A 13,368-nucleotide genomic window follows, 5' to 3' on the forward strand; every position below is an offset into this window, starting at 1 on the left:
TGCAGTGTCCCATAGGTTTTGGACCGATGTGTTTTCGTTCTCATTGGTTTCCATAAATTGCTTAAGTTCTTCTTTAACTTNAAGTTCTTCTTTAACTTCTGGTTTACCCAATCATTCTTAAGCAGGATGGTCCTTAGTTTCCAAGTGTTTGAGTTTCTTCCAAATTTTTTCTTGTGATTGTGTTCCGGTTTCAAAGCATTGTGGTCTGAGAATATGCAGGGAATAATCTCAATCTTTTGGTATTGGTTGATACCTGTTTTATGGTGTATTCTGGAGAAAGTTCCATGTGCGTTCGAAAAGAATGAGTATTCTGTTAAAGGGTGGAATGTTCTGTGTATATCTATGAGGTCCATCTGGTCCAGTATGTCATTCAAAGCTCTTGTTTCTTCGTTGATTTTCTGCTTAGATGATCTGTCTATTGTGATTCTTTATTTTGGTTAACAGTTGGCTTATGTAGTTGGCTGCTCCCCTGTTGGGGGCATAGATATTTATAGTTGTTAGATTCTCTTGTTGGATAGACTCTTTAAGAATGATATAGTGTCCTTGTGTATCTGTTACTACAGTCTTTAGCTTAAAATCTAATTTGTCTGATAGGAGAATTGCTACCCCAGCTTTCTTTTGAGGTCCATTGGCATGAAAAATGGTTCTCCATCCCTTCACTTTCAGTCTGGATGTATCTTTAGGTTCAGAGTGAGTCTCTTGTACACAGCATGTGGATGGGGCATGTATTTTTTATCCAGTATGCAACCCTGTGGCGTTTTATGGGAGCATTTAGACCATTCACTTTCAGAGTGATTATCGAGAGATACAATTTTCATGTCGTCATGTTGCCTGTGAAGTCCTGTTTATATAGATTGTCTCTGTAAATTTCTGTTCTGTATCACTCTTGGGGTCTTCCTCCTTTTATAGAACCCCCGTTAATATTTCTTGCAGGGCTGGTTTTGTGGTCACACATTCTTTCAGTTTCTGCTGGTCTTGGAAGCTCCTTGTCTCTCCCACCATTCTGAATGACAGCCTTGCTGGATCCAGTATTCTTGGCTACATGTTATTCTCATTTAGTTCCCTGAATATGTCTTGCCAGCCCTTTCTGGCTTGCCAGGTCTTCATGGACAGGTCTGACGTTATTCTGATGTTCCTCCCTCTTTATGTAAGGAATTGCTTCCTCTTCGCTGCTTTCAAGATTGTTTTCTTGGATCTAAGATTTGTGAATTGTTCTATTATATGTTGTGGTGTCAGTCTGTTCTCATTGATCTTGGGAAGGGTCCTCTCTGCCTCTTGGACACAAATGCTTGTGTCTTTCCACAGATTAGGGAAGTTCTCAGCTATGATTTGCTCAAATATATCTCTAGATCTCTTTCTTTCTCCACTCCCTCAGGTATCCCGATAATTCTGATATTGGAATGTTTCATTGACTCAGTAATCTCCCTCAGCTTAATTTTTTGAAATTGGACTAGTTTTACCAATGTCACCTGTTTTTCCTTCTTTTCTATCATCTTATCCTCTAACTCACTAATTCGTTCTTCTGCCTCATTTACTCTGGCAGTCAGAGCATCCAGTTTAGACTGCATTTCATTCATAGCATTTTTAAGTTCGACCAGATTAGATCTCATTTCAGCCCTTAGAGAGTCTATATATTTGTTACTATTTTTCTCAAGCCTAGATATCATCTTGATAATTGTTATTCTGAAATCCATTTCTGATATCTTGGTTATATCCATATCCATTAGTTCTGTGGCAGAGGCCATAACCTCTGTTTCTTTCATTTGCTGGAGGTTCCTCCTCCTTGTCATTCTGCTGAGGTGTGGTTGCGGGAATGTACAGAGTCCAAGTTATTGACCAGGACCCAACCAAGATGCACCTGTTTTATAGGGACCTTAGGGATGTGGGCTTCTTGTACTTCCAGCCTGCCTTCTGGGGGAGGGTCCTTTCACACTGATCCTCAGGCAACCCTGTTTGGTCAGAGTTGCCCTGACCCCTGTGGGAGTGGGGGGATGGGCTCTGAGAATCCATTTTGGGGGGTTTTTGTTGTCTGGCGGCTTCCCCTGGTAGCTTTCTGTGTCTTTTCTGAGAGTCAGAAAAGTGACCATATCCAAACCTCTGTTTCAGAACAGAGAAATCGCAGTCTGCTCTTCACTGAGGTCCTCAAGCCACACTGACTCCGTTTCTGTCGGTGCTGCTAAAAACCCACAGTGTCCTGGGTTGTGCACCCCACAGCCCTTTGTGCTTCTAAAACCACCAGCTGCCCCGGTTTGCACGTGTGTTCCCAAACTCCAGGTTTCAGTCTGGTGTGGTGTCCAAAGACCTTTCCCCGCTGCTACCGGTCTGCTAGTCTGGCTGCTCCCCAGCGTGGGAGGCTCTGCCTTCCTGGCGCAGGAGCATGGAGGTTCCCTCCCCCTTCCGTTTATCTCCTGATATCTGCCCACAGACTCTTGGCTCCCCACTTCGTACCTCGAGACCAAGCGTCGGAGATGTTCTGTTTGTAGAGAGCCAGATGTACCTTCTTACATCTCAGGCTGATTTCATGGGTGTTCAGGGTGGTCTGGTAGATATCCAGCTCAATTCAGGAGACTGGTTGAAATAGGGTCCCCTACCCTTCCGCCATCTTTCCACAGCTCTTCAAATTTGAAACTTCTAAACTTGAATTCTAATAAAAGATTAATCTTCAAAAGTACTGATGACTTTGGAAAGCCACTTTGTGAGGAATGTACGGTAGGAGCCAATGATTATCTAGCTGTAAAAATTTATTGTCAGAGCTTGTGAGGTTTTTTGTTTTTTTTTTTTTAAGTTTTATTTATTTATTTGACAGAGACAGCCAGCGAGAGAGGGAACACAAGCAGGGGGAGTGGGAGAGGAAGAAGCAGGCTCCTAGCGGAGGACCCTGATGTGGGGCTCGATCCCAGAACGCTGGGATCACTCCCTGAGCCGAAGGCAGATGCTTAACAACTGCGCCACCTAGGCGCCCCAAGAGTTTGTGAGGTTTTGACATAAAAATTCCAGGATTGACAACAAATCCTCAATGGTGAGATTTTGTTTGCTTCTTTATTTACAGGTGAATATCGTGCCATTGATTGCCAAAGCAGATACAATTTCTAAAAATGATTTACAGAAATTCAAGTGTAAAATAATGAGTGAATTGATTAGTAATGGCATCCAGATATATCAGTTTCCAACAGAAGATGAAACTACTGCTCAGATGAACTCCTCAATGAATGTAAGCTTTTAACTACTGAATATCAATTCTGTTTTGTGTGGGAATAAAAATATAATTTATAAGTAACAATATTAGTAATAAATTGTCACTTGTATCTGACAAAGAGACTTTAAAATCTATTGTGGGAAATCTCTTTTCTTTCCTCCCCTCCACTCCCCTCCTCTTCACCCCTTCCCTCCCTCCCTTCCTCTTTTCTTCTTTCTTCTCTTCTCTTCTCTTCTCTTCTCTTCTCTTCTCTTCTCTTCTCTTCTCTTCTCTTCTCTTCTCTTCTTCTTCTCCTCTGTGACCTGTCAGACCTCCTCCTCACCAACCCTAGGCAACCACTAATCAACTTCCCTCTCTGTAGATGATTTCTTTGTTCTGGACATATCATATAAATAGAATTAATGATATTTGGTCTCTTCTTGTACTTATTGGCTATAAGCGTATCTTCCCAGGAGAAATGTTTGCTTATATCCATTTAATAAGGATCTAGAAAATGGAAAAAAAGATCCATTTTTAATTGAGCTTTGTCTTTTTATCATTGAGTTGTAAATTCTTTCTGTATTCTTGATACAAGTTCCTTATGAGACATATAACTTGGGTATTTTCTCCCAAACTGTTGGTCCTTTCCTCACTTTCTTTTTGCTATCATTTGAAACACAAATGTTTAATTTTGATGAAGTCCAATTTATCTTTTTTGTTGTTTGTATTTTTGGTGTCATATCTAAGAATATTTTGCCAAATCCAAGCTAATAAATATTTATGTTTTCTTTTAAGAGTTTAAAAAATTATGGAAAATACACCTAACATGAAATTTACCATCTTCAATCTTCTACAGTATACAGTGGAGTGGTATTAATCATTCACATTTTTGTACATCCATCATCACCATCTATCCACAGAACCCTTTTCACCTTGCAAAAGTGAAAGCCTGTATCTAAGAAACAGTAACTCCACATTACTCCTCCCCTCAGCCCCTGGAAACCACTATTGTATTTTGTCTGTCTATAATTTTGTCTATTTACAGTCTGTCTATAAATTTGACTATTTCCGGTAGTTCCTGAGAACAGAATTATACGATATTTGTCCTTTAATGTCTATACAAATATCTCTTTGAGTCCTGCTTTTAATTACTTTGAGTACACGCCAAGAAGTGGAATTGTTAGAGTTTATGGAAGTCTATGTTTAATTTTTTTGAGAATTGTCATACCGTTTCCATAGCATCTGTGCTATTTTTCATTAACAACTGCAGTTTATCTACATCCTAACCAATGCTGCTTTTCTGGTTTTTTTCTTTCTTAAATAATAGCTCGTCTTAATGGATGTGAAGTAGTATCTCACTGTGCTTTTGATTTGAATTTTCCTAATGATTACTGAAGTTGAGCATCTTTATATGTGCTTTTTACATTTGTATATCATCAGTGGAGAAATGTCTAAATATCCATTCTATTTAGTCGTCTAATTTGTTGGTGTGCAATTGTTCATAGTATTCATTTATGATTATTTTTATTTCTGCAATGTTGGTAGTATTGTGCCTCATTTCTGATTCTAGTAACTTGAATCTCTTTTTATCTTGGTTGATCTGGCTGAAGGTTGGTCAATTTTGTTGATCTTTTCAAAGAATCCACTTTTAATATCTTTGATTTTTCTATATTTTACTGAAATATAATATGTATCACATCTTCTCTATCCATTCATCATTCAATGAACATTTGGGCTCTCTCAATAGTTTGGCTATTGTTGATAAGGCTGCTACAAACATCAGGGTGCATGTACCCCTTCAAATCAGTATTTTTGTATCCTTTGGGTAAATACCTAGTAGTGCAATTACTGGATCTTAGGGCAGTTCTATTTTTAACTTTTTGAGGAACCTCCATACAGTTCTCCAGAGTGACTGTACCAGTTGGCATTTCCACCAACAGTGCAGGAAGATTCCCCTTCTCCACATCCTCACCAACACCTCTTGTTTCTTGTGTTGTTAATTTTAGCCATCCTGACAGGTGAGAGGTGGTATATCATCATGGTTTTGATTTGCATTTCCTTGATGATAAGTTATGTTGAGCATCTTTTCATTTGCCTGTTAGTCGTTTGTATGTTCTTTGGAAAAGTGTCTATTTATGTCTTCTGTTCATTTTTTTAAAGATTTTATTTATTTATTTGACAGAGAGAGAGACAGCCAGCGAGAGAAGGAACACAAGCAGGGGGAGTGGGAGAGGAAGAAGCAGGCTCCCAGCGGAGCAGGGAGCCCAATGCAGGGCTCGATCCCAGGACCCTGGGTTCATGCCCTGAGCTGAAGGCAAACACTTAAGGACTGAGCCACCCAGACGCCCCTTCTGCTCATTCCTTTTTTTTTTTTTAAGATTTTATTTATTTATTTGACGGAGAGAGAGAGACAGGCAGCGAGAGAGGGAACACAAGCAGGGGGAGTGGGAGAAGAAGAAGCAGGCTCCCAGCAGAGAAGCCTGATGTGGGGCTCGATCCCAGAACGCCGGGATCGCGCCCTGAGCCAAAGGCAGATGCTCAACGACTGAGGCACCCAGGCGCCCCCCTTCTGCTCATTTCTTAACTAGATAGTTTGTTTTTTGGTTGTTGAATTTGGTAAGTCCTTTATAGGATCTGGATATTAACCCTTTATCAGGTATGTCATTTGCAAATATCTTCTCCCATTCTGTTGTTTGCCTTTTAGTTTTGTTGATGGTTTCCTTTGCTGTGCAGAAGCTATTTATCTTGATGAAGTCTCAATAATTCATTTTTGCTTTTGTTTCCCTTGCCTCAGGCGATGTGTCTAATAAGAAGTTGCAAGGCTGGGGCGCNGTGCCTGGGTGGCACAGCAGTTAAGCGTCTGCCTTTGGCTCAGGGCGTGATCCCTGTGTTGTGGGATCGAGCCCCACATCAGGCTCCTCTGCTATGAGCCTGCTTCTTCCTCTCCCACTCCCCCTGCTTGTGTTCTCTCTCGCTGGCTGTCTCTATCTCTGTCAGATAAATAAATAAAATCTTTAAAAAAAAAAAAAAAAGAAGTTGCAAGGCTAAGGTCAAAGAGGTTTCTGCCCGTGTTCTCCTCTAAGATTTTGATGGATTCCTGTCTCACACTTAGGTCTTTTCATCCATTTTGAATTTATTTTTGTTTTATGGTGTAAGAAAGAGGTCTGGTTTCATCCTTTTGCATGTTGCTGCACAGTTTTCCCGACACCATTATCAAAGAGGTGTTTCCTTCCTTCCTTCTTTTTCCCTTTAGATATTCTTTCCTGCTTTATTGAAGAGTAGTTGGCTATAGATTAGAGAGTCCATTTCTGCATTCTCTGTTCTGTTCCATTGATCTATGTGTCTGTTTTTGTTTTGGTACCATACTGTCTTTTTCTTTTTTTTAATATTATTTATTTGATAGAGAGAGAACACAAGCAAGGGGAACTGCAGAAGGAGAGGGTGAAACAGGCTCCCCACTGAGCATGGACCCCCCCAATGCAGGGCTTGAACCCTGGACCCTGGCATCATAATCTAAGCTGAAGGCAGATACTTAACTGACTGAGCCACCCAGGAGCCCCAGTACCTTACTATCTTGATGGCTACAGCTTTGTAACATAGCTTGAAATCCAGAATCGTGATGCCTCCAGTTTTGTTTTTCTTTTAAACAATTGTTTGGCTATTTGGGGTCTATTCTGGTTCCATACAAATTATAGGATTGTTTGTTCTAGTTCTGTGAAAAACGCTGGTAGTATTTTGATAGGGATTGCTTTAAATTTGTAGATTGCTTTCAGTAGTATAGACATTTTAACAATGTTTGTTCTTCAAAACCACGAGCGCAGAATGTTTTTCCATTTATTTGTGTCCTCTTCAATTTCTTTCATTAGTGTTTTATTGTTTTCAGAGTATAGATTTTTTTACTTTTTTAGTTAGATATATTCCTAGGTATCTTACCGGTTTTGGTGCAATTGCAAATGGAATTGATTCCTTGGTTTCTTTATCTGCTGCTTCATTATTGGTGTATAGAAATATAACAGGTTTCAGAGGAAGATGGCAGAAGAGTAGGGGACCCTTGTTTTTGTCTGGTCCCTGAAACTCAGCTAGATAGCTATCAAATCTTTCTGAACATCTGTGAACTCAACTGGAGATCTAAGAAAAGAATTGCTGCAATTCTACAAATAGAAAAGCAACTACTTTTTTCAAGGAATCCCAGGCCATATATCTGAAGACAAGCCACGGAGCTAGGGGCAGGGAGCCTCCATAAGCCGGCTACTGGAAAGTGATATAGCAATGGAAGACAAAATCAACACTTGTAGACGTCTGCTCCAGTGAGGGTCGTTCCTGTCTGAAAGGCGCTCAGGTGGCAAAGCGGGCAGAATCCTAGGTGGAACAGTGTGGTCTCAGGATCCCCAGGGTCACAAAAAGAATGGGGGTCCCTGAATGCTGCAGAGTTCCCAAGCATTGGAGCAGGGAAGCCGGCTGCAAACAGAGAGCCAAAGAATGGGCTGCTTGGACATGAATGCTTGTTTCCTTCCGCAGATTAGGGAAGTTCTCAGCTACGATTTCCTCAAATATATCTTTTAGACCTCTCTCTTTCTCCACCTTCTCGGGGTTCCTGATAATTCTGACATTGTAATGTTTTGTTGAGTGAGTAATCTCCCTCAGCTTAATTTCTTGAAATTGGATTTTTTTCCCCATGTCACTTTTTCCTTCTTTTCTATCATCTCATCCTCTAACTCACTAATTCGTTCTTCTGCCTCATTTACCCTGGCAGGCAGAGCATCCAGTTTAGACTGCATTTCATTCATAGCATTTTTAAGTTCGACCAGATTAGATCTCATTTCAGCCCTTAGAGATTTTATATTTTTGTTACTATTTTCTCAAGCCTAGATATCATCTTGATAATTGTTATTCTGAAATCCGTTTCTGACATCTTGGTTATATCCATATCCATTTGTTCTGTGGCACAGGCCATAGTCTCTGTTTTTTCCTTTGTTGGGGGATCCTCCTCCTTGTCATTCTGATGAAGTGTGGTTGCGGGGACGTACAGAGTCCAAGTTATTGACCAGGACCCAAGCAAGATGCACCTGTTTTATAGGGACCTTAGGGATGTGGGCTTCTTGTACTTTCAGCCTGCCTTCTGGGGGAGGGTCCTTTCACACTGATACTCAGGCAACCCTCTTTGGGGAGAGTTGCCCTACCCCCTGTGGGGGGGTGGACTCAGTGAGAACCAGTTTTTTGGGGCTTTTGTTCCCTGGCGGCTTCCCCTGGTAGCTTTCTGTGTCTTTTCTGAGAGTCAGAGCAGATGTGACCATATCCAAACCTCTGTCTCAGAACAGAGAGATTGCAGTCTGCTCTTCACTGAGCTCTCCAGGCCACACTGACTCCATTTCTGTCAGTGCTGCTAAAACCCACAGTGTCCTGTGTTGTGTGCTCCACAGCCTCTCTCCCAGTCCTCATTCCCAGGGCTGCCACGTCTCTGCCCTTTGTGCTTCTGACACCACCAGCCGCCCTAGCTCGCACACGCGCTCCCGAGCTCCCGGTTCAGTGTGGTGGGTGGTGTCCTAAAGACCTTTCTGGTCTGCAAGTCTGTGCCTGGTCCCCAGGGTGGGAGGCTTTCACCTTCCCAGCACAGGTTCATGGAGGTTCCCTCCCCCTTCTGTTTATCTTCCAATATGTGCCCACAGATTCTCAGCTCCCCACTTCATACCTCGAGACAAACCACCAGCAATGTTCTGTTTGTTGAGATCCAGATGTATCTTCTTACATCTCAGGCTGAGTTTGTGGGTGTTCAGAATGGTCTGGTCGATATCCAGCTCGATGCAGGGGACCGGTTGAAATAAGGTCCCCTACTCCTCTGCCATCTTTCCCCCGTCCCTGAGTGATTATTGAAAGATATGAATTTTGTGTCATTGTGCTACCTGTAGAGTATGTGTTTCTTGTCATGTTGTGTTGTCCTTTCTAGTCTTTGTTGCTTTTGGTTCTTTTTCTCCACTCAATGAGTCCCCCTTAAAATTTCTTACAGGCCTTGTTTAGTGGTCACGAACTCCTTTAGTTTTTGTTTGTCTGAAAAACTCTTTCATCTCTCCTTCATTCTGAATGACAGTTCTGCTGGATAAAGAATTCCTGGCTCCCTATTTTTCCCACACATCATGTTGAATATATCCTTTCTTCTGGCCTGCCACAATCTGCTGTGATTCTGATCTGTCTTCTTTTGTAGGTTAAGGACTTTTTTTTTCCCTTGCTGCTTTCAGGATTCTTTCCTTTTCTGTGTATTTTGTGAATTTGACTATGATATGTGTTGGCGATGATCGGCCTTTGTTGAATTTAATGGGAGTTCTCTTTGCTTCTTGGGTTTTGATGTCCTTCCCTATATTAGGGAAACTTCCATCTATAATTTGTTCAAATAAGCCATCTGCCCCATTTTCTCTCTTTATTTTCTGGGACACCCATGATGCAAATGTTATTATATTTTAATAAGTCTCTGATTTCCCTAAGTCTACCTTTGTGATCCATTACCTTTCTTTCCCTTTTCTTTTCAGCTTCATTATTTTATATTTTATCTTCTATATAAATGAATTGTTCCTCTACTCGCCCATCCTCATTTTTATAACGTGCATCTCAGTTATAGTATTTTTAATTTTGGTTTTACTAGATTTTAATTCATTTATCTCTGTATTAAGGGATTCTTTAGTTTCTTCTATGAATTTTTTCAAGCCCAGCTAATATCCATATAATTGTTGTTTTAAATTTTAGTTCAGACATCTTTTTTTATATCTGTTTTGATTAAATCCCTGGCCATTAGTTCTACTTCCTGTTCTTTCTTTTGGGGTGAATTTCTCTGCCTTGTCATTTTTTCCAGAAAAAGCAAAGCAAACTAGACCCTGGTTGTATTTTGGTCTGCTTGTTAAAAGAAGCTAGATTAAAAGAAGAAGAAGAAGAAGAAGCAGCAGCAGCTAGATCCCCAAAAAATAGAAAACAAAAAGAAAGATAAAATATAAAAATATATATAAAAATGAAGTTAAAAAATAATAAACAATTAAAGAAGGAATAAAAAATAAAAAATAATAAAAAAACAGAAATAAAAAGGTAGTTAGATTCTATTTCCCCTAGAGATGAGGCTCTGGCGTCCTCTATGATCAGTAGACTTGTGTGTGAGTTGTTTCTGCTTGTCTAATGGGGGAGGGCCTCGCTGATTCTCAGGTGGACTTGTCCAAGTGGAGATGTGCCTGCGCGGTGTGGGGGGCGGGGCTGGGTGTAGGCTGCTCCAACCTCTACTAGCTGGAGGTTTGCTCCCTTAAGACTTTCAGCACTGATGAGCTGGTGAAAATGGTGGCCCCATGCTCTCTAGCCCTGGAACTGAGAGTTCACATCCACCACTCTTCAGGAGCCCTTCACAGAAGTGCAAACAATCACCCCTCTTGTCCCTGGCTTCCTTCAGATCTCTGCCTTCACCCTGCCTGTGTCTGAGTTGTTTGTCTCAGTTGTGTGGCTGGGTTTCAGAACTCTAAATTTTAGGGACTTCTGTGGTGCAGACCCATGCTGGTCCTCTGGGTCAGGGTCTCATGGCTTTTTACCCATTTACTGGCCCATCCCAAGAAAGTGGTCATGTTACTGCACAGCAGTTTAGAGTTTATGGCAAAGAGGAGAAGAGAGCTGGCATCCAGTGTCACGGCCCTCAGCTGGATTCCCTGCTCCTATGCCTGGGAACAGTGTAGCATGTTGGCACCACCCGTTCTTCTTGCGACCCAGGCATTCTCAGGCCATTCCTGGGTCTCTGCCCTCCTTCTCCACTGCAGCAACTTTTAGCTAGTCACGACCCGGTGGTGACTGACTCCTAACCTTCAAATTTCATGCTCTGCTGCTTAAACAGAGCTGTAAGCAGGGCTCCCTCCCCTCCACAGCCCACAAAGTTCTTATCTCCCCCAAATCCACTCTCTGCACCTCCAGCTTCCAGAGGGTGCTTGCTTTTCTACTTGTAAACTTGTAGTTTTGTTCTTCCAGTCCTCAGATTGATTTCTTGGCTGTTCAGATTCTTTTGATAATTACCTAGCTGTGTCCAAGGGATGAGGGAAACTTAGGTTCCCCCTACTCCTCTGTCATCTTAACTCCTCCTCAAATCATATTTGAAAAGATAAACCTTGTAGTTAGACTTAAATTTCAGTTCTACCTTCTGTACTTAAAAGTCATAGCATGCTTGCAACAAACAATTCTAAAATTTGTACAGAACCACAAAAGATCCCAAATAGCCCAAATAATGTTGAAAAAGAAAAGCAAAGCTGGAGGCATCACATTTCCAGACTTCAAGGTATATTACAAAACTGTGATCATCAAGACACGATGGTACTGGTACATAAATAGACACATAGATCAATGGAACAGAATAGAGAACCCAGAAATGGACTCTCAACTCTGTGGTCAACTAACCTTCAACAAAGCAGGAAAGGATAGCCAATGGAAAAAAGACAGTCTTTCAACAAATGGTGTTGGGAAAATTGGACAGCTGCATGCAGGAGGAGGAAACTGGACCACTTTCTTACACCATACACAAAAATAAATTCAGGGTTGCCTGGGTGGCTCAGCCAGTTGAGCATCTGCCTTTGACTCAGGTCATGATCCCGGAGTCCTGGGATTGAGCCCTGCATCAGGCTCCCGGCTTGGCCGGGAGTCTGCTTTTCCTTCTCCTACTCCTCCTGCTTGTGCACTCTCTCTCTCTCTCTCTCTCTTTCTTTCTGCCAAATAAATACATAAAATCTTTTTAAAAATTCAAAATGGATAAAAGATGTAAATGTGATACGGAATCCATCAAAATCCTAGAGAACACAAATAGGAACCTCTTTCACCTTGGCCCCAGGAACTTCTTCCTAGACACATCTCCAAAGGCAAGGGAAACAAAAGCAAAAATGAACTATTGGGACTTCATCAGGATAAAAAGCTTCTTCACAGCAAAGGAAACAATCAACAAAACTAAAAGGCAGCCTATGGAATGGGAGAAGATATTTGCAAATGACATACCAGATAAAGGTCTAGTATCCAAAATCTATAAAGAACTTATCGAACTCAACAGCCAAAAAACAAAAATCCAGTCACGAAGTGGGTAGAAGACATGAACAGACATTTCTCCAAAGAAGATATACAAATGTCCCGCAGGCATATGAAAAAATGCTGAACATCACTCGGCATCAGGGAAATATGAATCAAAAGCACAATGAGACACTACCTCACACTGGTCAGAATGGATGATATTAACAAGTCAGGAAACAACAGATGTGACTCTTAACTATGTGGAATGAACTGAGGGTTGCTGGTGGGGAGGTGGGTGAGTGATGGGGTAATTGAGTGATGGGGGCATTAAGGAGGGCACTTGTTATAATGAGCACTGGGTGTTATATGCAACTGATGAATCACTGAATTCTCCCCCTAAAACCGATAATAAAACTGTATGTTAACTAACTTGAATTTAAGCAAAACAAAACAAAAACACCCATACCATCCTACCCACAAGTATGAGTCAAGAATTCATAAGATAAAAGGATGTAAAGTATGACATCATATATTTAAAATGTGGGGAGAGGGCATAGAAATTTCATTCTTTTAAGGTGGGTTCAAACTTAAGTCACCATCAACTTAGTATAAGCTACTATACACATAAGATATTATATATGAAACTCATGGTAAAAAAATAAAAAATCTAAAATAGATATTAAAAAGATAAAGAAATAAAAGAATAACACTAGAGAAAAACATTAAACCACAAAGGAAGACTGCAAGAAAAGGAAGAAGGAATAGAGAAGAAGTATAAAAACAACTGTAAAGCAGTTAATAATTGCCAATAAGTACCTATTTATCATTGACCGCTCTAAAGGTAAATGTTTTAAATACTCTAATCCAAAGACACTGAATTACTGAACCAATAAAAAAGCAAGACCCATATGTTGTCTATGAGAGATTCATTTCATTTCAGACCTAAAGACACACGCAGATTAAAAGTGGAGGTATGAAAAAACATTTAAGATGTAAATGGAAACAAAAAGAAAACTGGACTATAAGAAGCAAAACAGGAAAAACAGTATGTAAATTCCTCAGACCATTAAAAATAGAGCAATCCTATGATCCAAAGCTGCACTGTTATTTACCTCCCCCCCAAAAAAAAACCAACCACTAATTCAGAGGGATACATGCACCTCTATGTTTATAGCAGCATTATGTACAAT

The 13,368-nt window shown here is 40.8% G+C and overlaps 1 protein-coding gene across 1 annotated transcript in view; it reads left to right on the plus strand.

Annotated features, from left to right (window-relative positions):
• The window catches only part of SEPTIN14 (septin 14), a 135,469-nt gene that overhangs the window by 104,707 nt on the left and 17,394 nt on the right, over positions 1-13,368 (plus strand). Inside the window, exon 10 of the mRNA XM_019806489.2 lies at positions 3,050-3,211. Coding sequence (XP_019662048.1) covers positions 3,050-3,211 — 162 coding nt within the window. The remainder of the gene's footprint in view (positions 1-3,049; positions 3,212-13,368) is intronic.

The sequence above is a fragment of the Ailuropoda melanoleuca genome, chromosome 10 (genome assembly GCF_002007445.2).
Source record: "Ailuropoda melanoleuca isolate Jingjing chromosome 10, ASM200744v2, whole genome shotgun sequence".
In the NCBI taxonomy this organism is placed as follows: Eukaryota; Metazoa; Chordata; class Mammalia; order Carnivora; family Ursidae; genus Ailuropoda; species Ailuropoda melanoleuca.